The sequence below is a fragment of the Lithobates pipiens genome, unplaced genomic scaffold (genome assembly GCF_037356315.1).
Source record: "Lithobates pipiens isolate NorthernLeopardFrog02 unplaced genomic scaffold, aLitPip1_a1.2 Scaffold_1, whole genome shotgun sequence".
In the NCBI taxonomy this organism is placed as follows: domain Eukaryota; kingdom Metazoa; phylum Chordata; class Amphibia; order Anura; family Ranidae; genus Lithobates; species Lithobates pipiens.
In genome coordinates, this window is record NW_027507685.1 from 211,027,881 (window position 1) to 211,053,026 (window position 25,146).

The following is a 25,146-nucleotide window of genomic DNA, read 5'->3' on the forward strand; positions in this document are numbered from 1 at the left end:
CTCCTCCAGGTTGATGGAACCCCGACCCATTGCCCACTAACAATGTCCAAAGTTTTTGGAACATTTTATAATAAACTGTACAACTGTCTAGCCACAGATCCCAAACATCTATTCTCTCAAGAGGAATTTGACTCTTTCTGCGCCCCTTTAAAGTTGCCTAAACTGTCAACGTCTCAAGTAGATGCCCTCAGCGCTGCTGTTACACCAGAAGAGCTAGCGGCAGTTGTGAAAGAACTGCCCTCGCATAAATCCCCAAGTCCCGATGGTTTACCTTATCTCTATTATAAAACCTTCCTCCCAATCCTGAGTCCATATTTGCTAAACCTTTTTTCATACATTTTACAGAAAGGTGCTATCCTTCACCCTCAGTTTTTGCACGCCCATATCACAGTCCTCCCGAAACCTGGCAAATCCCCATCTTCACCGGACAACTACAGACCCATAGCCCTACTCAATTCAGATTATAAGATCTTTACTAAAATCTTAGCCAATAGACTCTCCTCTATGATTCCTACCCTCGGTCATAGTGACTGGCCCGTTGTGGGCTTTGTTCTAGGTAGACGGGCAGACGACAACACCAGACGCACCACTGACTTAATAGATCTGCTCGACAAAACATCCCGTTCCACCCTTATCCTCATCTTAGACGTGCAAAAAGCATTTGATAGACTCGGTTGGCCTCACATATTTGCCACACTTACGTGTTTGGTTTTTCACGCTCCTTTATATCGGTCCTCCAAGCCTTGTATTCTCGTCGCACATCCCAAGTTCAACTGGCATCTTTTATATCTCCACTGTTCACACATAGCAATGGCACTAGACAGGGTTGTCCCCTCTCCCCCTTGTTGTTTATATTATGCCTTGAACCCCTAGCTGCAGTCATCCGAGAGAACCCGAATATAAGCGGGGTCTCCCTGAGACGGAAGGAATACAAACTTTCTCTTTTCGCAGACGACATACTTCTCACTCTAACGAAACCACACATTTCGCTCCCCAACCTCCACGCCATATTAGACACATTCGGCAAACTCTCGGGTTATAAAGTCAATACAACCAAGACAGAAGCTCTCCCTATCCATATCCCCCCTACGCTTCTTGCCTCCCTACAAAATAACTTCCCCTATCATTGGTGCCCTGTGTCTCTCAAATATCTTGGCATTCATTTAACGGCGTCTTATCACTCCCTATACCAAGCTAACTTTCTCTCCCTAATCCTGGAAACACATAGCTTACTCCGTAAATGGATGCACTGTCCTTTGTCTCTTCTGGGTAGGATAAATGTCCTCAAAATGGCTATACTCCTAAAATTCTTATATCTTTTTGAAACCTTGCCAATTGCGCTCCCTATGCCACAACTTAGGAATATTCAACGGGCCTTTACTAAATTCATATGGGGAAACAAATCATATAGAATTGCTAAAAGAGTAGTCTTCGCCCCACGCTCCCATGGAGGACTAGGACCACCCGATATTGTAAAGTATTATTATGCTGCCCACCTCTCAGCGACCATCTCCTGGTCATCATGCCTTGCAATAAGTAGATGGTCGGAGCTGGACCACCCCCGTTCATCCTTGTTCCATGCTTTGGTCTGATTTATCCTCTTCCATGGCACAACTTAAACGCTTAAGCCTAGGACCAATGCTATTTACTCTATCCATTTGGAAAAAATGTCACAGGAGGTTCTTTCTCTCTTCTCCATGCACGCGCCTTTTAAATGTTATTTTCAATCCTGGCATGCCAGACAGCCTTTCTTCTGTGAATATGTCTCCATGGTTTCAAGCGGGCATCTTTCAGCTCCGCCATTTAGTCCATCCGGTGACCCGCAAGCTACTATCCTTTCCAGATATCCAAAACAAATTTGATATACCAAAACAGTTCTTTTTTACTTACCTCCAATTCAAACACTATTTTCACTCCATATCACCTACCATGGCCTTAGAAAAACTTAATGCCTTTGAGGCTGTATGTACCCTTGGCCCTTACCAGAAAGGTCTCATATCCTCTATATACAAGATCCTCCATGACTCATCATCACCCATATTAGAATCTCATCTTTACATGCGGAGGTGGGCCAAAACTTTACCTACTCCTTTATCTCTTCCTCAATGGCAGGAGATCTGGACTTCCATTTCTCTAGGTGCATGGAGCAGAGAGAGACAGCCTAAAAGGTTTTTATGTTTTGGTACAAAACCCCTGAAGTTTTGCATAAGTATGACCCCTCATTATCCCAGTGATGCTGGAGGTGTTTATGTGATGTGGGTACGCATTACCATATCTTTTGGGGTTGTCCATTAATTACCGTATATACTCGAGTATAAGCCGAGATTTTCAGCCTCTTTTTTGAGGCTGAAAGTGCCCCCCTCGGCTTATACTCGAGTCATCGCTGTCTGCCCGCTCGATCAGCGTGTCGAGCAGACAGACAGCGGCCATTCTATTCAAAAGCCGCGCCTCCGGCTCCGCCTTCGCCTGTGATAGGCGGAACACTGAATTTCCCAGCAGCCTGTGTTCCGCCTATCACGGACATCGTATCATCCTCGTACTACGGACGAGGATGATACGACGTCTGTGATAGGCGGAACACAGGCTGCTGGGAAATTCAGTGTTCCGCCTATCACAGGCGAAGGCGGCGGCGCAGCTTTTGAACTTTACAATGGCCGCCGACGAAGAGGGCACGGGACGGAGGCAAGGGAAGGCACGGCACGGGACGGGACGGGACGGCGGCGGCAAGGCACGGCACGACACGGGACGGATGCAAGGAGGCAAGTCACGGCACGGGACGGAGGCAAGGAGGCAAGGCACGGGACGGAGGCTCGGGACAAAGGTAGGCTGGACACACACACACACACACACACACACACACACACACACACACACACACACACACACACACACGGATGGAGACACACACAGGGATGGATGGATGGATGGATGGAGACACACACACACACAGGGATGGATGGATGGATGGATGGAGACACACACACACAGGGATGGATGGATGGATGGATGGAGACACACACACACAGGGATGGATGGATGGATGGACACACACACACACAGGGATGGATGGACGGACACACAGGGATCGACGGACACACAGGGATGGACGGACACACAGGGATGGACGGACACACACACAGGGATGGACAGGCATGTCTCACCCTCGGCTTATACACGAGTCAATAAGTTTGCCAGTTTTTTTGGGGGTAAATTGGGGGCCTCGGCTTATATTCGGGTCGGCCTATACTCGAGTATATACGGTATATCTTTCTGGTCCTCAGTTCAATCACTGCTCCAATCGGTGTTGAAGATAGATATTCCGATGAACCCAGCACACTACTTATTGGGCCTCCCGGTCCTGGGTATACCTAAACATGCCAAGAAACTGATGGCATTTATTCTTTTAGCTTCCAAGAGAGTAATACCTACCCACTGGCTGTCTCCTGCTCCTCCTACGCAAACCCAATTAGTCTCAACCATTGCGCAGATACGCAGGATGGAGCATATGACGGCAGTGGTCCAGGACTCCTTGCCCCAATTCTCTAAGATATGGGATTCCTGGGACAACTCCTCATTTAATCCAGAATCCATATCCTGTTACACTGCCAGATGCCCCAAGGGCAATATACTGCAGTTACACCTAAGAGTTTATATTGCCTACCTCCATTACATGTTTTATCACTATGCAGCTGCTGTATCCAGATCCGTGGTGTACCCCCCCTCCAATTATTGTTATCTTTAAATGCCTTTATTTTCTTTTTGCAACATGAAGCCTACTTAAGGATGATTCCTATGCTGTGATTATGATGACAATAATGATTGTTTGTAATGTATTTGCTTCCTTTATGTCTTGCAAATTTTTTTTCAATAACACACATTTAAATACAAAAAAAGCAGGGGTCTTCATCCTAATAACCTCCCCTGCGATATTATTTCAACCCATGCAGACATAGAGGGATGTCTCCTCACGGTGAAGCTAAAAATGTCTAATCATGACTGGACAATAACTAATGTTTATGCCTCAAACTCCCCCTCAAAACAATTTTTCCAAAACCTTACCGCTAGTTTAGCACCACAGCTCCACCTACCCCTAATGGTGACGGGTGATTTCAATATAATAGCAGATACTCGAGGGGATAAATCAGCTGACACCTGCAGAAAAGCCCCAAGTCCCCTCTCATCTATTGCAATTTTCTGACAGGCTTCAACTTACAGATTTTTGGAAATTGACTCACTCAGTGGGTAGAGAATATACCTTCTTCTCGCCCCCTCACAAATCACTCTCTAGAATAGATTACACCTCCCTCAATCCTCTCCTTATGGAACATGCATCTGAACCATGCATCCACAACATTACCATCTCAGATCATGCTCCAATCTCAGTATTGTTAACGGCACCTGGGATACATTTACATCCACCAACTCATTTAGTATGCCTCTAGCTACAAAACATAGCTTCAAAAAACTCACCAATCCATAGAGAAGCTGGGCAAAAAGCCAAAGACTGCTTCGATTTGTGGGCAGAGGCACAGGAAAGGATCCACCAGTCACTATTAGATCTCAATTACCATAAGTATGGCAATAAAGCCGGTAAACATCTCGCCCGTATGTGCAAAGACTCTTATACCCCTACACGTATAGCCGCACTAAAGAGCAAATCCGGAAACCTGGTCACCTCCCAAAACAAATAAACCTAGTCTTAGAGGAATATTTTGCCTCACTGTATGGACAAGATCCTATTGACGAGCATAAAGCTGCATCTTTATTAGATAAAATCCTGCTCCCCACCATAGAAAAATCTATCCTAGCGCAAATGAATGCTCCAATATTCCTCAACTAAGTATTACACACAATTAAATCGCTATCTCCAGGGAAAGCGCCGGGCCCCGCGGGTACACCTCTGACTTTTACAATCTTTCTCAAGATGCCATAGCCCCCACATTCCAATCGGTATATCAAAATATACTAGATGGGAACCAATACCTGCCCACTGGTCTTCAAGCCCACATCAAGCTTACCTCAAAGAAGGGCAAAGACCCCACTAACCCAGGCTCCTATCGCCCAATCTCAATCTCTCGTCTTAATCTGGACTCCAAATTGCTCTCCAAAATTATTGCAAACAGACATGCACCCATTATGCCAAGCCTCATTCACTCCTCCCAAGCGGGTTTTACCCAAGGAAGATCTGCTACATCCAATATTAGAAAGTTACTAACAGTACTGGAAATGGCCAGACATAGCTCCTCTGAGGAATCGGCTATAGTAACACTTGACACAGAGAAAGCCTTTGATAATGTCAGCTTTCACTGGTTGAGCCTGGTATTATCGAAGTTCGGCTTCTCTGGTTCATTCAGCCACTTTATAAATATGATGTACTAAGCCCTGTTGTCCAACATAGTAGCTGCAGTACATGTTTCTAATAGCATCCGTCTTCACAAAGGCACCAGGCAAGGTTCTCCCCTATCTCCCCTATTACTTAAATTAGCACTAGAACCCCTCTCTAGACTTCTACTCTCTCATCCCAATCTCCATGGGATCAAGATACGCTCACTACAACTCTGCACAGCACTGTTCACAGATGATATTCTTACCTTCACTTCAAACCCCTGTGAAGACATGATACACAGCAAAGAAATCTTTAATATGCTCAGGGCCTGCTTGGGCTTGATAATAGAGAAAACATTTCTCCAAAAGTGAAATTCACCAATCTTCAGCAGACAATCAGGCACATAAAATTAAGCGTAGCTAGTTGTCCTAACATCCCCCCGGTCAGTGCCCAGGTCTTACTGATGTCCACGAGTCTCTGTTAACAACACCATTAGAATAATTTCATACGTTCCTCAACCTCTACTGTCTAGACTCTACTCTGGACACCCCTCTGGTAAACAATGTAAAGTGAATCTTCCTGGAGGACCCTTCTACTTTGGATCTCTTAGGATCTCCACAGACCCCAACTATACCACTCCACCAGACTTCCATTTTTGTTGTTCTGTTACAATGTTGGCTACATACCTAGGCTACCTATCCGTACTCAGTGGTTAACCCACTGGAAGTTATATCGGCCAAGATTCACTCCCTCCCCCCTCCTCAATATCCATTCTGTTACATTCGCCCCCAATCACACCCCCCCCTCCCATTTTTTTCAGTAGACTAACTCTTGAGTTTGTTCAATTTCTTATATTCGCTAATCTGTATCACACTATGATTTACTGGTTTGTCTACTGTATTGTTATTTTGAAAACCAAAACAAATTTTCAGTGAAAAAAAAACAAAAACCCGAGCCTGCTCCCCTTATACTCAACACACATATGCCACAGTCCATTTGCTCACAGAACAACTTCAGGACTAATGTTCTTAGTGCAGTGGTCCAGAGTATTTCATACAGCTCAAGGCACGGAATGCAATATTCAGGAGTATGAAATGTACAAAACAGTGGGTAACAGTGATAGAGAGCATTGACACCAGCACCAAGATAGAGAGCACTGACACCACACAAGCACCGTGATAGAGAGCACTGACACCAGCACCGTGATAGAGAGCACTGACACAAGAACCGAGATAGAGAGCATTGACACCGGCACCGTGATAGAGAGCACTGACACCAGCACCGAGATAGAGAACACTCACACCACACCAGCACCGTGATAGAGAGCACTGACACCAGCACCGTGATAGAGAGCACTATTGGTGGTAGTGTCTTTGGGGGTGTACACAGCAGAGAGTGAAGAGGGTGCAGATCAAGAGGATGGGGAGGGTGCAGATCAAGAGGATGAGGAGGGTGCAGAAGAGTAAGGCTGAGTGAGCCACTCAACCAAGTCTGGTGTGTCCTTTGACGTAATCGCATGCACCTTCTGCAATTTTCCACTTTGGCTGAAGCCTTTTGCTCCTGCCCTACCCCTACTACCCCTGTGGAAGGGCCTGGCTCTTCCTCTGCTTGTCATTTTTTAAATGACCCTGTGACAAAAGTCTCTAGAGAAGTGCAGTATGTATGTGGAAGAAGGTATATAACACCCCGGCCCACTGGTCTATCACACCAGTTATAATACTTTTTTTTTAATTGCGTTTGTCACTCTTTGTAGTATCGCTGCAGAACCGCTCAGCAGTCACAATGCTGCACAGTGGAAATGCACTATACTATGCTTTCTATATGTGCAAGTATTTTATACGTGTATTACACCCCTATATACTGCACACCAAATAGTACACCTATACCAGTCCTTAAAAGAACCTTTGTGGACCTAGTAGCTAGTGATTTGCAGACTGTCCCTCAGTCCCTACACTGATAAAAGATAGCTGCAGAATTGGTCAGCAGTCAAGTATAATAGGCTTTCTATATTTGAAAGAAAGTATATTATACCTGTACAACCCTATATACTGTACACCTATACCAGTCCTTAAAAGGGCCTTTGTGGACCTAATAGTAATAGCTAGTGATTAAACTGATTGTCCCTGCTCCATACATCGTCCTGTCCCTACACTGACAAAAGACAGCTGCAGAATCGGTCAGCAGTGCACTCAGCAATCAGCAGCACAGCAGCAGTGCACCAGAGCCCTATATACTGTACACCTATACCAGTCCTTAAAAGGACCTTTGTGGACCTTAGGCCCCTTTCACACGGGCGGATAGAATGGTGCTTTTAGCTGCGGATTTTCTAGTTTTCCACCGCAGCCAAAGGCACACAATGCTTTCCTATGGCTCTGTTCACACACAGCGTTTAACTGCGATTTTGTTACGTGCGGTTCGGTGCGAATAGAAAAAATAGAATTGTATGCGACCAGGTGCGATGTAGCGCAGCTATAAGCACATAACCGCAGGTAATCGCAGTCTTTTGTGTCAATTGCGGCCAGCAGCGTGAAAGAAGAAAAAAAACACCCGGAAGCACATCCTAATCAGCAGGTGTACCTGGGAAATGACACAGGAAGTTGAGAGGGATGAAAGGGGAGAAGACAGCATGGCGGCAAGAGATATCTCGCACGAGGCCATCATCACACTGGTGCATGCCCGACCAGAGTTATGGGACTCAGAATGCCCAGGATATGCAGACCGAGTGCTGAAGAGAGCAAAGTGGGAGGAAGTCTACAAATATGTCACACCGAACTGGGACGAGATGTCTGCAACTGAACAGGATAACCGAGGTGAGTGCAAGGTTTGTTGTGTCTATGCAGCAGGGTACACATGCATCCTAGTAAAGATTTTACCCCCTAATGACCAGGCCATTATAGCAATACAGCACTTTGTCACTGACAATGCTGCAAATTCCACAAAATTAGACATGCTATCTGCCAATAGAACTTAACCAAAAAGTGCATTCTATGTTTTTTATATATTGCAGGAAAGGAGGTTTATACACGTTGGAGGTCCCTGCGCGACCGTTACAAAAAAGAAGTCAACGAAGAGAAGGCTGCGGAGAGAAGCGGAGCACCCTCAACTCGTCGCAGGCCTAACCCCCATGCAGAGGCTTTGTCATTTTTGAGGCACACCACTGAGATGCACGCGTAAGTATATCCATTTATTTTACTTAGCGATTTGTGACCAGTAAAGGCATATTCATGTTCACTTTTTTTTTTAAACGTGTAATCTTTATTGTTACCTAGAACTGTGTCAAGTGTCCCTGTGAGAGCAAGCGCAAGGCGCGAAAGTTCGTCACCATCACCATCAGGAGACGCTGACACCAGTCAAGAAACCACAGAGACAGTGTCATCCCAAGAATATCATCCATCCACTCAAGAACCTGCGGTATGTATTTTAAAAATGTCACAATTTCTGTCCACAAAAAAACGTATTACTTACATTTTGAAAAGGCAGCTGGTGTTGGCACAAATGTTGGAGAAACAACAACAGCTTATTTTTGGGCAAGGTGTGACTTGTTCTTCTGGCTTTGGAGGTCTTCAGTGAGATCAGGTTTTTGCGGCAAAACAAGTACCTGTGTGTGATCTATTCTAAACAGGTGCTGCAATATTTGTACAAGCCTTATCATCATCATATGCTGTTCACTAAGTGTGACCTCAGTATCAGATGCATAATCTATATATTATAACTATTGCAGGCAAATCCAGATAGGAGAGTCCGGTCTACTTCCACCACCCGTCGAACACGTACTCAACAAGAGACACCTTTTGAGGAATATTTCAACCGTATCATTGAAGAAATGAGAAAACAATCACAAAACCAGGCCAAAGATGATGAATTCCTCAACATCTCAGACCCAGATGTTATGTTCTTGAGAATGTTGCTTTGTGTAATCAGGGAGATTCCTGCAGATAAGCGCACTGAGTTTAGGGGTGATATACATGCCTATTTAACGTATATTGTGTCCGCTTGCAAAGAGCAACGCCCATATCCTAAATTTCAGCCATGGGCTATGGGTTTTAATTCACCTAGTGGCTCTTTCAGTAGACCAATGCCCAGTCAGCAGTGCCATGACACAACATCTGCCATTAACCCTTATGCAGGACCCCCACCACTGTATACACCTTACCCGTCTAATCCTGGTTACCAAAGGATGCATGTGCAGCCACAACCAGTGTCTTCACCCTCATCTTCCCATTCAGGATCACCCGTAGATGTTGGCAGTGAACCAAGTCATTCTTCCCTGCGGAACCCTAATTATCCAATTTATGAAAACTTATAGTATTCCTATGGCAGTGATTTTTCTTGTTGTGTAATGTTACTTTTAATGTTTTACCTACACTACTTAATGTTTTACCTACACAAACTAATGTTTACAACCAACCTCAGATTCCTCCATGTACACTGAACTGTACGCACAGAAGAATCTCCCACTGTCCCAAGCTTATACATGTTGCTACTTGGCCCCACTTGCTCTCACAATACCTGAACTTTCTGATTGGGTGCGAGCATTGTTTAGTTCGAGAGCCTTGGCCCAGTGGGAGATTACCCCTTCTACACAGTGGAGTGTACATGGAGACATCTTTTGCACTTTCTCCATCTAGCCAAATATTTCAGAACTGTTTGCCGCACTCAGTGCCCATCTTTGGCCCCTTTCACACGGGGCGGATCAGTAATGATCTGCCCCGTGATGATCCGCTCGCTCAGAGGGGATTGCTCCGTTGACCCCGGTGAGCCGGCTGCGGACAGGGCGGTCTCCGCACACTGTGCAGGGACCGCCCTGTCAGCTCTCCGCTCTCCTCTATGGTGATCGGACGAGCACGGACCGTCTGTCCGTGTCCATCCGATCCGCTGTGCAGACGGATAGAATAGGATTTTCCTCCGTCTGCAGAATCGGACTGTTGCAAAGGCGGACGATATCGGGTGCCACCGCAATTGTCCGATTCTGTAGACGGAGGGAAATCCAATTTTTCTAGCCGTCTGCAGAGCGGATTGGATAAACACGGACAGATGGTCCGTGCTCTTCCGATTCCCATAGAAGAGAACAGAGAGCTCACAGGGCGGTCCCTGCACAGTGTGCCGGGACAGCCCTGTCTGCCACCGGCTCAGTGGGGACAATGGACAATGGAACGATCCCTGCCGACCGAGCGGATCATCACGGGACGGATCATTACTGATCTGCCCTGTGTGAAAGGGGGCCTTACAGCACTTCAGGAATACTGTAACCTTTGTTTTTTTTAGGGGGGTAGTGGGGGATATTTTGTGGACTCGTTATCTGTTGCACTTGAAATTCAATACTTGAAACTTGAAATTCAATACTTGAAACTAAAAGGAGATTTTATATATATATATATTCCAAAGGAATTAAAAAACATTTTTCTATACTTGCAAGCATTCAATGTTTTTGTAAGGTTTGTCTATTTTTTATACACCTTGTGCATAGCAAAAGATAGAAATAAAAACAATTTAAATTGTTGAAAATTGTTGACTACTTTATTTAAGGCAAACGTGAAAACTGACACAAAAACTTGAAAACTGTGATGAAAAAACTTTGACATGTAAGGTCCATGCAACACAGGTTAAAAATTTACACATAGTCCAATTGCCATGGCAGCTGTCCATCTTCACTCAAAAAGTAATCAGTGAAATGTTCACGGACTTGTAGGGCCTGATTACTTGGACGAGTGCCAGTAACATGACCTATGGGATCCTCAGAAACAGGGGTTTCGGTGGCCACGATCTCCTTACCCCTCAAAAAATTGTGGAGAACACAACATGCTAGAACCACATTGACGGCATGATCAACTTCTAGATGCATGGCTGTCATCAAAACACGCCATTTGGCAGTGCAAATGCCAAATGCGCACTCAACCATTCTTCTAGCTCTGCTGAGTCGATAGTTAAAAATTTGCCTCCTGGCAGTGAGACCATGCCTGGTATAGGGCCTTAGCAGGTGAGTAGATAAGGCAAATGCCTCATCTCCCAGCACTACAAATGGAAGATCTGGTCCAGTAGTACCAGGGAGAGGCCTTGACTGTGGCACTTGAAATTCGCCATATTGAAACCGCCGCCCCATTACGGAATTTCTGAAAATTCTAGAATCTCCAGAACTCCCATACGCTCCAACATCCACAGCGATGAACTTCATATTTGCATCGCTGAGTCCCAGAAGCACAATGGAAAAGTATTTCTTATAGTTGAAAAAGCGGGAACCGGATTTTGGAGGCTTGATGAGCCGGATGTGTTTCCCATCTAATGCCCCAATGCAGTTTGGGAAGTTGGTCTTCTCCCAAAATTCCTCCGCTATTTCCTCCCACAGACTGGATGTTGGCTCCGGCATGACTGATGTTCTCAGTTCTTCCCAGATAATATGACAGGTATCGTGCACAATGGTGGATACGGTGGAAATTCCCATCAGAAATTGATGATGGAGGGAGGTGAAACTGGCACCAGTGGCAAGGTATCTACAATACAAAATTGATAACAATTCAGAAAATATAAAATATAGTAAAATAAATAAAATTCAAAATAAAAAAATCAATATACATATGGAGTTCTACATGGTAACAAATAAACATCAGCATCTATATAAGCTGATGACTTTTAACACATTGCAGCCCAAAGATGAAACATCCCTCAGCTCAAGTAGTAGGTGCTGGCATCCAAACAGGAAGCCTGGTGGTGGGTTGGTCTAGTACAAAATATTATTTGGTGGTACCTTGCTTGTTAATGCAAAATTCTGCCTTTGTGTTCAGAGCTCACCTACATAATGAGAAACTACTGAAATTTGATGACGTTTCCTATTTGCAAAAAATAAAACTGACAGTGCAAGGCACGATAGATAGTTTTCAAGGATAGAAAGTAATGGTAATGGTAGTAATGTGCGAAAAATCGCTGTTGTGATATAGATTAGGTCATAGATTCATATATATATATATATATATATATATATATATATATATATATATATATATATATATATATATATATATATATATATACACATACACACTATTGCCAATATTGCCTAAGCCTGCATGTACATGATTTTAAGCATTTGTTCAACATATGGAAAACCTACCTTAAAGTAAGTAACAGCCGTTCTTCTGAAATAATGCTTCTTCGCATATTGGTCGTGGTTCTGGTCAGGTGTCCTCTAACAAGTACCAACAGCTCATCGAAGCACGCCACCGACATCCTTGTGTAATTATGGAACTTGTCCCCATGAGTCCTCAGCTCACCGAACATGAGGGCAAAGTAGCCGATCGATAGGCGCTGGGACGTTAAGGGATGGACCCAGTAAGGACGAGGACGTCGCCTACTCTGGATCGCTCTTCTTGTCTTCATCCTCATCATCAGCAAAATGAGCATTGCAAGCAAACTACCCATATTTGCATTCATTTTTTCAAAAAACTCTGGCACAAAACTGAGCACTCCTCTCCCTGCAAAACTCCAACACACACTCAGCCAGAGAACAAAGAAACAGGTTTAAATACAGAGGACCGCAATGCATCATGGGTACATTCCAGGGAACAAAAACATAAATAAATAAAGGGGTTGCTATGGGAATAAAAACTGCAGTTAAACGCAACTGCATCAAAAACGCACGTAAACGCAGGTAAGCGCACTGTGCAAACGCAGCTGATCGCTGTGCCTGGAGCCTTGAATTTTGTAGAAAAAAATAAACATGATAAACTGCGGCAGAACAGCCGCCCGTGTGAAAGGGGCCTAATAGTAATAGCAAGTGATTAAACTGACTGTCCCTGCTCCACACAGTGTCCTGTCCCTACACTGACAAAAGACAGAATGTAAAATGGCCACCAGATCAGGCCTATTTATAAGGTAGGGGGAATGTCCAATTGTCCATGTGCTGAAATGTTTCAATTGGCTGTCCTGTACCCCATGATGGATGTGTCATCATGGGTAAAATTTCTTTCATAATGTAAATGCATATGTCCGCCACGCAAACAGCACCAGAAGTCCGCCGGTTTGGCAAATCGCGAACATGGAAAATTTGCCGCAAACCGACCGCCGGGCGAACCGCAAGGCCATCCCTACCTATGAGCCTCCCACATTAAAGCAGCCTTGATGGATGCTGTCTGGGAATGAGATGAAGCCTGAAGGTTCATACAGTCATTGTTTACTACCATGCCTATTTAGACCTCTCTATAACATGAGGCTCTACTACCTCTGGTAAGCAGGCTTGCCACTTCACGGTGGTGTCGAGTGTACATGCACATCTATCTCACAGAAGCTGGTGTGGGGGTTCTACGCTATGATTATAGATCTTATATTTGGACTTTTATGATTTGATTTACATGTACTAAGATCCCAGAACCCTAAGCTGTCACAGAACTATATTTTTTTAACCACATCTTGACCAGCCCGTTGAGTAAGCTACTACTCGAAATAGACTTTTTTGAAAATATTGTTGTGTTTAAAGCTTGTGTGTGGACTAATCAGGAAAGGCATTCTGCTAAAGTGACTTTTAATTAGCCACCCCATGACAGGTCATTGCAACAGTTAGTTGTGGCACCTTCTGTTCTGTTCTTCTTGTTTTAAATGTGTATGTGCATGCTAGTCATGCACATAATGCCTGTGCTTGAGTTTGTATTCACACCCTTGTACCTGTATGGCCCTCCTATTAAAAGTAAGTAAAACACTTGTTGTTTTTTGTTTTTTTTCTTGTCTTTTTTCTTTATATACAGTGCATCCAGAAAGTATTCACAGTGCTTCACTTTTTCCACATTTTGTTCTGTTACAGCCTTATTCCAAAACTGATTCAATTCATTATTTTCCTCAAAACTTTACAAACAATACCTCATAATGATGAAAGATTTTTGTTTGTGTAGCACTTACTCCCACTGGGAGTAAACACACAAATCCACGTTCTCCTCCCCAATTCAGTCCCATCCCCCCACAGTTAGAATCACTCCCTAGGACATACATTTAACCCCTTGCTTGCCCCCTAGTGTTAACCCATTCCCTGACAGTGACATGTATACAGTAATCAGTGGCTATTTTTAGCACTGATGGTTGTATAAAGTCAATGATCCAAAAAAAATCAAAAGTTCCCAATCTGTCCGTCACAATGTCGCTGTTCCGATCAAAATCACTGATCATCACTATTACTAGTAAAAAAAATAATAATAATAAAAATGCCATAAATCTATCACCTATTTTGTAGACACTATAACTCTTGCGCAAACCATTCAATATACGCTTATTGTAATTTTTTACCAAAAATATGTAGAAGAATACATATTGGCTAAACTGATGAATAATTTTTTTTGGGATATTTATTATACCAAAAGTAAAAAATATTGTGTTGTTTTTAAAATTGTCGCTCTCCTTTTGTTTATAGTGCAAAAAATAAAAAAAAGCAGACGTGATCAAATACCACCAAAAGAAAGCTCTATTTGTGGGAAAAAAAGGACGTCAATTTTGTTTGGGTACATCGTCGCATGACTGCACAATTGTCAGTTAAATTGACACAGTGCCGTATTGCAAAAAATGGCCTGTTCAGGAAGGGTGTAAATTCCTCCGGGGGTGAAGTGGTTAAACAGTGCATTGAGGTCGACTTGTAAGTTGGAGACATCCTGTAAGGACATTATTCCACTGCATAGTTTGGTGTCATCTACAAAGGCTGAAATGGTACTTTTAATCCCAGACCCTATATAATTTATAAAAATATTAAAAAGTAAGGGTCCCAACACTGAACCTTGGGGTACACCACCGATAACCTTAGACCATTCAGAGTATGCGGCCTGCAGGACTTTTTTTGGCGTCCTGCCAGCGCACCGCTCCAGTGTGAAAGCACTTGGGCTTTCACACTGGAGTGAGAGGAGAGGCTCTTTACAAACGATACACAGGCGATATTTTTAGCGATACAGCGCCTGTAACAAGCCTCAGTGTGAAAGCAGCCTAAGTCAATACTTTGTAGAACTATCTTTTGCTGCAATTACAGCTGCAAGTCTTTTTGAGTATGTCTCTACCAGATTTGCACATCCAGAGAGTAAACTTTTTGACCGTTTTTCTTTGCAAAATAGCTCTGTCAGATACAATAGAGAGCGTCTGTGATCAGCAATTTTCAAGTCTTGCCACAGATTCTCAGTTGGGTTTAGGTCTGGACTTTGACTGGGCTATTTTAACACATGCTTTGATCTAAACCATTCCATTGTAGCTCTGGCTGTATGTTTAGGGTAGTTGTTGTGCCGGAAGGTGAACCTCCACCCCAGTCTGAAGTCTTTTACAGACTCTTACAGCTTTTCTTCTAAGATTGCCCTGTATTTGGCTCCATCCATCTTCCCATCAACTCTGACCAGCTTCCCTGTCCCTGCTGAAGAAAAGCATCCTCACAACATGATACTGCCACCATCATGTTTCACTCTGTGGATGGTGTCTTCAGGGTGGTGTATAGTGTTAGTTTTCCCGCCACACATAGCGTTTTGCTTTTGGGCCAAAAAGTTCCATCTTGGCCTCATCTGACCAGAGCACCTTCTTCCACATGTTTGCTGTGTGCCCTAAATGGCTTTTCGCAAACTGCAAATGGGACTTATTATGGATTTCATTCAACAATGGCTTTCTTCTTGCCACTCTTCCATAAAATTCCAGATTTGTGGAGTACACTAATAGTTGCCCTGTTGACAGATTGTCCCACCTGAGTTGTGGATCTCTGCATCTTCTCCAGAATTACCATGGGCCTCTTTTCTGATTAATGCTCTCCTTGCCCAGCCTGTCAGTTTAGGTGGACGGCCATATCTTGGTAGGTTTGCAGTTGTGCCATACTCTTTCCGTTTTTGGTTGATAGATTGATCAGTGCTCCGTGAGATGTTCAAAGCTTGAGATATTTTTATAACCTAACCCTGCTTTAAACTTCTCCACAACTTTATCCCTGACCTGTCTGGTGTGTTCCTTGGCCTTCGGGATGCTGTTTGTTCACTAAAGTTCTCTAACAAACCTTAAATTACACACAGGTAGACATTATTTACTAATTAGATGACTTCTGGAGGCAATTGGTTCCACTCGATTTTAGTTAGAGTTATCAGAGTAAAGGGGGCTGAATAAAAATTCACCCCACACTTTTCAGATATTTATTTGTAAAAAATGTTGAAGACCATTTATCATTTACCTTCCACTTCACAATTATGTGCCACTTTGTGTTGGTCTATCACGTAAAATGCCAATAAAATATATTTACCTTTTTGGTTGTAACATGACAAAATGTGGAAAATTTTAAGGGGTATAAATAATTTTTCAAGGCACTGTACCTCCCGTCTGAGTGATATTATTTGTATTTAGTCAATAAACGATTGAGAAGGCATCAGCTGAAGAGAATATCAGGGCTCCAGGTAGACATTAGTTGAAGATAGATACAAAATTTTCACTTTAAATGCCTGTGATTTGAAATAAATTCTTTATTTATGTTGCCTCTTTCATGCAGGTCAACTTCTGAAAAATACTAGACATGTGCATTCGTTTTCGTCCGAACGCATTTTCGTCCGAATTTCAGCTATTTTCGTTTTCGTTTTGACAAACGATAACGAAAGCACAAAATCCGAAAAACGAAAGATCCGACATAAATAAATGCTTTATTTTCGTTCGTTTTCGTTGTTACAACAGTTCGATATAGAATAGGAGATTGGGTCCTGCCCCAGGGGACATGTATCAATGCAAAAAAAAGTTTTAAAAACGGCCGTTTTTTCGGGAGCAGTGATTTTAATAATGATTAAAGTGAAACAATAAAAGTGTAATATTCCTTTAAATTTCGTAGGGGGGGGGGGGTTGTCTATAGTATGCCTGTGAAGGGGCGCATGTTTCCCGTGCTTAGAATTGTCCCTGCACAAAGTGTCATTTATGCAGGAAAAAAAAGTCCTTTAAAATCACTCGCAGCTATAATGAATTGTCGGCTCCGTAATACAGAGAACACTCATTGAAAGTCATTGATAAAAAAATAAATAAATAAAAAAAAAAAAGCGTGGGGGTCCCCCAAATTCAATTACCAGGCCCTTCAGGTCTGGTATGGATATTAAGGGGAACCCTGCCTCAAATTTAAGAAAAAATTTGACGTGGGGTTCCCCCTAAATATCCATAACCAGACCCTTCAGGTCTGGTATGGATATTAAGGGGAACCCCGCATCAAATTTAAAAAAAAATTGACGTGGGGTTCCCCCTAAAAATCCATACCAGACCCTTTATCCGAGCACGCAACCTGGCAGGCCGCAGGAAAAGAGGGCGGCACGAGAGAGCGGCCCCCCCTCCCTCCTGAACCGTACCAGGCCACATGCCCTCAACATTGGGAGGATGCTTTGGGGGTCTGTGACCCCTCAAAGCACCTTGTCCCCATGTTGATGAGGACAAGGGCCTCATCCCCACAACCCTGGCCGGTGGTTGTGGAGGTCTGCGGGCGGGGGGCTTATCAGAATCTGGAAGCCCCCTTTAACAAGGGGACCCCCAGATCCCGCCCCCCCCCCCTGTTTGAAATGGTAAGGGGGTACAAAAGTACCCCTACCATTTCACAAAGAAAGTGTAAAAAATGGTTAAATAAAACAAACACACTTTTGAAAAATTCCTTTATTAAAAATAAAAAAATAAAAAAAAGATTCCAGCGGCGGTAATCCACTCTTGCTATCCAGCGACGAACGGTCATCTCTCCAGCGATGTCTCATCTCATCCAGCGCAGCGAATACATCCTTCTTCTGTCTCCTCCACGGAGACACTGCAGGCATTCCGGCGGCTGACGTTTCTTATATACGGAGGGTGGGGCCACCCGTCACCTGACCCCGCCCCCCTCTGACGCAAGGGGAAACCCGGGGTTCCCTGTGACGTAGGGGTGACCCGCACCCCTCTGATGTAACACAGGCAGGTTTCCGTTACATCAGAGAGGGGGCGGGGTCACCCATACATCACGGGGAACCCCGGGTTTCCCCTTGCGTCAGAGGGGGGCGGGGTCAGGTGACGGGTGGCCCCGCCCTCCGTATATAAGAAACGTCAGCTGCCGAAATGCCTGTAGTGTCTCCGTGGAGGAGACAGAAGAAGGATGGATCGTTGCGCTGGATGAGATGAGACATCGCTGGAGAGATGACCGTCCGTCGCTGGATAGCAAGAGTGGATTACCGCCGCTGGAATCTTTTTTTTATTTTTTTATTTTTAATAAAGGAATTTTTCAAAAGTGTGTTTGTTTTATTTAACCATTTTTTACATTTTCTTTGTGAAATGGTAGGGGTACTTTTGTACCCCCTTACCATTTCAAACAGGGGGGGGCCGGGATCTGGGGGTCCCCTTGTTAAAGGGGGCTTCCAGATTCTGATAAGCCCCCCGCCCGCAGACCTCCACAACCACCGGCCAGGGTTGTGGGGATGAGGCCCTTGTCCTCATCAACATGGGGACAAGGTGCTTTGAGGGGTCACAGACCCCCAAAGCATCCTCCCAATGTTGAGGGCATGTGGCCTGGTACGGTTCAGGAGGGAGGGGGGGGCTGCTCTCTCGTCCCCCCCTCTTTTCCTGCGGCCTGCCAGGTTGCGTGCTCGGATAAAGGGTCTGGTATGGATTTTTAGGGGGAACCCCACGTCAATTTTTTTTTAAATTTGACGCGGGGTTCCCCTTAATATCCATACCAGACCTGAAGGGTCTGGTTATGGATATTTAGGGGGAACCCCACGTCAAATTTTTTCTTAAATTTGAGGCAGGGTTCCCCTTAATATCCATACCAGACCTGAAGGGCCTGGTAATTGAATTTGGGGGACCCCCACACTTTTTTATTTATTTATTTATTTATTTTTTTATCAATGACTTTCAATGAGTGTTCTCTGTATTACGGAGCCGACAATTCATTATAGCTGCGAGTGATTTTAAAGGACTTTTTTTCCTGCATAAATGACACTTTGTGCAGGGACAATTCTAAGCACGGGAAACATGCGCCCCTTCACAGGCATACTATAGACAACCCCCCCCCCCTACGAAATTTAAAGGAATATTACACTTTTATTGTTTCACTTTAATCATTATTAAAATCACTGCTCCCGAAAAAACGGCCGTTTTTAAAACTTTTTTTTGCATTGATACATGTTCCCTGGGGCAGGACCCGGGTCCCCAAACACTTTTTAGGATAGTAACTTGCAAATTAGCCTTTAAAATTAGCACTTTAGATTTTGAACGTTGGAGTCCCATAGACTTTAATAGGGTTCTAAAGTATGCTATATAGTTAGCTCCGTCAAATCTTCTTTATACATTGACAGACACCATAAGCCTTCCAAGACAGATTCGAACGTAATTCATGTGGTTTTTCGGACGAATGCAATTTTTGAACGAAAACGAAATAAATAAAAACGACTTTCGGGAGTAACTAAATAAATTAAGTTTTCAGACGAAAACGAAATTCCGAAACGAAATATTTTACTCTGCACATGTATGAAAAATACTATTTAAAAAAATGGATCTTCTCTGCCTATTGCAAGATTATTTCTCTTACATGCTATTTAAAAACCTGCAGGGTTAGTAATGATTAGCATAGCTTTACAATCTGTTGTGCAATACACCTGTAACTGGTCTAAATTCCAACACACCCTACCCTTCCTCAAATGATAGTGGGAATGCTACCAAACGTCAGCTCACAAATAAATACAGCAGTTCCTGGTTTGGAGACAGTACAGGTTGTACGGAGATTGTTGTCAGGATGGCGGTGAATGTCTCAGCAACACTTCTCATCGCTTCTGCGGTCACTCTCCTGATTTACCTCATTAAATGGTGGATGAATGTAAAGAAGAAAGACTTGCCACCAGGACCCACTCCTCTGCCACTTCTGGGGAATATTCTGCAGATTAGTACCACTGAAATGCCACAGTCTTTGGTGAAGGTAAGAATTGTGCTGAATGTTCTATAACAATGCACTCTTCTTGTATTCCAGTAAAAAAATCTCTTATACTGTTAGGACAAAGTACAACTCAGTTTATATCAAATTTCATATCCAATTACAAAAAAAACAAAATCATGGTGAAATAAGAAAAAATAAACAAAGTTTAAAAATAAGCAAAGTTCCCCTAGCTTAAAGGACAAGTTCACCTTTTGACAAAAACTAGTAAATGCATATTTTTTTGCAAGTAAAAAAATGTGCCTTTTTTATTTTTTGTTTTGGGTGCCTGTAAAACATTGCAACACTGATCAGCAGATGGCTAGTTCTATACATGTCTCTTGCAGATCTGTCAGTGTATTGATTTGCTTGGACCTTGTACAAGCAAGCAGATACATTCTGACAGGAAGTATCAATGAACTACCACAGCACCTTGGAATGAGTGACACGACTAGGCATTGTTCAAAAACTTTTGCCAGCTGGGGAGGGGGAGTATCCCCGCTAGCTGTCACAGTGGGTAACAGGAAGGGGGGAGGTTCAGGTGCCAGTCCGTTCAGGAATGTGCTATGTTCAGAGTGCAAGATTTAGGAGTGTGTTTTTCGTACAGTGCAAGGATCAGGAGTGCGTTATTGACAGAGTGCAAGGTTCAGGAATGCATTACGTACAGAATACAAGGTTCAGGAATGTGCTATGTACAGAGTGCAGGATTCAGATGTGAGCTTTGTACAGAGTGCAAGGTTCAGGAGTGCAATTTGTACAGAGTGCAGGATTCAGGAGTGCGTTTTGTACAGAGTGCAGGATTCAGGAGTGAGTTTTGTACAGAGTGCAGGATTCAGGAGTGCATTTTGTACAGAGTGCAGGATTCAGCAATGCATTTCATACAGAGTGCAGGATTCAGGAGTGCATTTCGTGCAGAGTGCAGGACTCAAAGCCGAGGCAAGAATGCAGGCATCAGGTGGATAACAAACGAGTGCAGCAGAGCAGGACACGCAGCAGTGTGAACATTTAGCACAGTCAGGCATTAGCGGGCAAGCTGGCGGGGGTATGGCCGCAATGAGAGACAGCTCGGGAGGGGGTATCCCCGCTAGCTGTCACAGTGGGGAACAGGAAGGGGGGGTTCGGGGGCCAGTCCATTCAGTAATGTGCTATGTTCAGAGTGCAGGATTTAGGAGTGTGTTTTGTACAGTGCAAGGATCAGGAGTGCGTTACTGACAGAGTGCAAGGTGCAAGAGTGCAAGGTCCAGAAATGCATTACTTACAGAATACAAGGTTCAGGAATGTGCTATGTAAAGAGTGCAGGATACAGGAGTGCATTTCGTATAGAGTGCAGGATTCAGGTTTGAGCTTTGTACAGAGTACAAGGTTCAGGAGTGTGTTTTGTACAGAGTGCAGGATTCAGGAGTACTTTTTGTACAGAGTGCTGGATTCAGGAGTGCATTTTGTACAGAGTGCAGGTTTCAGGAGTGCATTTTGTACAGAGTGCAGGATTCAGCAATACATTTCATACAGAGTGCAGGATTCAGGAGTGCATTTCGTGCAGAGTGCAGGATTCAGGAGTGCAATTGTACAGAGTGCAGGATTGAGGAGGGTGTTTTGTACAGAGTGCAAGGTTCAGGAATGTGTTACGTACAGGGTGCAAGGTTGAGGAGTTAAACTGCAAATACACCAATTAATTAAACATATCACATGTTCTGAAATCTTGATTAACAGCATACAGGACTCAAAGCCGAGGCAATAATGGATAGCAAACGAGTGCAGCAGAGCAGTGTGAACATTAAGCACAGTCAGGCATTAGCGGGCAAGCCGGCGGGGGTATGGCCGCAATGAGAGACAGCTCGGGAGGGGGTATCCCCGCTAGCTGTCACAGTGGGGAACAGGAAGGGGGGGTTCGGGGGCCAGTCCATTCAGTAATGTGCTATGTTCAGAGTGCAGGATTTAGGAGTGTGTTTTGTACAGTGCAAGGATCAGGAGTGCGTTACTGACAGAGTGCAAGGTTCAGGTATGCATTACTTACAGAATACAAGGTTCAGGAATGTGCTATGTACAGAGTGCAGGATACAGGAGTGCATTTCGTATAGAGTGCAGGATTCAGGTTTGAGCTTTGTACAGAGTACAAGGTTCAGGAGTGTGTTTTGTACAGAGTGCAGGATTCAGGAGTACTTTTTGTACAGAGTGCTGGATTCAGGAGTGCATTTTGTACAGAGTGCAGGTTTCAGGAGTGCATTTTGTACAGAGTGCAGGATTCAGCAATACATTTTGTACAGAGTGCAGGATTCAGGGGTGCAATTGTACAGAGTGCAGGATTGAGGAGGGTGTTTTGTACAGAGTGCAAGGTTCATGAATGTGTTACGTACAGGGTGCAAGGTTGAGGAGTTAAACTGCAAATACACCAATTAATTAAACATAGCACATGTTCTGAAATCTTGATTAACAGTATACAGGAGTCAAAGCCGAGGCAATAATGGATAACAAACGAGTGCAGCAGAGCAGTGTGAACATTAAGCACAGTCAGGGATTAGCGGGCAAGCCGGCGGGGGTATGGCCGCAATGAGAGAGAGTACATCTGTCAAATCCAACCTGTGATGTCAGGGATGGCTGGGGCCGATATATATTTCAGGGGCTCCGCCCCCTTTGTCAACCAATCCGTTCATAGGAAAACAGCTGGCATTTGTACAGTGCTAGCTGGAAAAAAAAGTGGCACTACTGTATGTGCACCTGCAGCGGTGTATAATTCAAGTTTATTATACACCGCTATGAATGCACATGCAGTAGTTCCAATTGGTCCTGCCCCTTGCCACCTTCTTATCCAGCCAGCAATGTATAAGGTGTTTATCTATTGACTGGATGCTTGACAATGCCCCTAAAACGCATATTAGCCCCACTCATCCACGACATCACAGGTTAGATTTGACATAACACACAGAATGGAGAGAGCAGGAGTGTTATCCACAAAATGCAGGGAACAGGTATGTGTAATGCATAGTAAGAGTCAGGAGTATAAAACAAACAGAGTGCAGGAGTCAGGGGTGTGTAGCGCACAGTGTAAGGGTAAGGAGTAGAGATGGCCTTGCAGTTCGCCTGGCGGTCGAATTTTGCGTGTTCGCGATTCGCCAAACCGGCGGTTCGCCACTTCTGGCGCTGTTCGACATATGCGTTTACATTGTGAAAGAACTTTGACCCATGATGACACATCCATCATGGGGTACAGGACAGCCAATTCAGACATTTCAGCAAGTGGACAATTGGACATTCCCCCTACCTTATAAATAGACTTGATTTATAGATTAATTAGATTTAAATAGATTAAATAGACTTGATCTGGCGGCCATTTTACATTCTGTTTTATGTCAGTGTAGGGACAGGACGCTGTGTGGAGCAGGGAGAGATTGTAGTGACACAAATCACTAGCTATTAGGTCCACAAAAGTCCTTTTAAGGACTGGTATAGGTGTAGTACAGTATATAGGGTTCAGTGCACTGCTGCTGACTGCTGTGCTGGTGATTGCTGAGTGCACTGCTGACTGATTCTGCAGCTGTCTTTTGTCAGTGTAGTGACAGGACACTGTGTGGAGCAGGGACAGTCAGTTTAATCACTAGCTATTACTATTAGGTCCACAAAGGTCCTTTTAAGGACTGGTATAGGTGTACAGTATATAGGGTTGTACACGTATAATATACTTTCTGCCAAATATAGAAAGGATATTATACTTGACTGCTGCCCGATTCTGCAGCTGTCTTTTATCAGTGTAGTGACTGAGGGACAGTCTGCAAATCACTAGCTACTAGGTCCACAAAGGTCCTTTTAAGGACTAGTATAGGTGTATAGTATATAGGGTTGTACACGTATAATATACTTTCTTCCAAGTATAGAAAGAATATTATACTTGACTGCTGCCCGATTCTGCAGCTGTCTTTTATCAGTGTAGGGACTGAGGGACAGTCTGCAAATCACTAGCTACTAGGTCCACAAAGGTCCTTTTAAGGACTGGTATAGGTGTATAGTATATAGGGTTGTACACGTATAATATACTTTCTTCCAAATATAGAAAGAATATTATACTTGACTGCTGTCCGATTCTGCAGCTGTCTTTTATCAGTGTAGGGACTGAGGGACAGTCTGCAAATCACTAGCTACTAGGTCCACAAAGGTCCTTTTAAGGACTGGTATAGGTGTACAATATATAGGGTTGTACACGTATAATATACTTTCTTCCAAGTATAGAAAGAATATTATACTTGACTGCTGCCCGATTCTGCAGCTGTCTTTTATCAGTGTAGGGGCTGAGGGACAGTCTGCAAATCACTAGCTACTAGGTCCACAAAGGTCCTTTTAAGGACTGGTATAGGTGTACTAATTGGTGTGCAGTATATAGAGATGTAATACATTTATAAAATACTTGCACATATAGAAAGCATAGTGCTCTCTATCTCGGTGCTGGTGTCAGTGCTCTCTATCTCGGTGCTGGTGTCAGTGCTCTCTATCTCGGTGCTGGTGTCAGTGCTCTCTATCACGGTGCTGGTGTGGTGTCAGTGCTCTCTATCTCGGTGCTGGTGTCAGTGCTCTCTATCATGGTGCTGGTGATTATCCCCTGCACCCTCCTCATAGCCTGCCCTGACCTTGCCTCTCCTCCATGGCCTTCATGTGCTCCTGAATTGTCAAAGTTTCACAGATAAAAAAAGAATGTTTGTCGTTGTCGATCCCAGATTCACTTCATACTTTTGTTATGTCAGTGTCCATGTGGTGGGACTATGTGTGCACAGCTAGTAAGTATTTTGTGGCTGAAAATATGACCTGTAGGTTTTTAAGGTTCGCCTGCCATTAAAGTCAATGGGGCCCGCCACGAACTTTGCGGTTCACAAACTTTTGGCCGCGTACGTGGTTCGCGTGCGTGAAACGTCCCGTCGGAAGTTCATCCATCTCTAGTAAGGAGAGTGCCAAATCCCCCCCC

The 25,146-nt window shown here is 44.0% G+C and overlaps 2 protein-coding genes across 3 annotated transcripts in view; both read left to right on the plus strand.

The window, feature by feature from the left end:
• The window catches only part of LOC143982614 (cytochrome P450 2G1-like), a 212,355-nt gene that overhangs the window by 98,846 nt on the left and 88,363 nt on the right, over positions 1 to 25,146 (plus strand). The gene's annotated exons all lie outside the window — the stretch shown is intronic.
• Positions 19,928 to 25,146, plus strand: part of LOC143982627 (cytochrome P450 2G1-like) — a 93,582-nt gene continuing 88,363 nt past the window's right edge. Inside the window, exon 1 of one of the 2 annotated variants that reach the window (XM_077481530.1) lies at positions 19,928 to 20,204. In XM_077481530.1, the coding sequence (XP_077337656.1) occupies positions 20,025 to 20,204 (180 nt within the window). In that variant the 5' untranslated portion in view covers positions 19,928 to 20,024. The remainder of the gene's footprint in view (positions 20,205 to 25,146) is intronic. The other variant, XM_077481522.1, reaches the window with a different exon arrangement.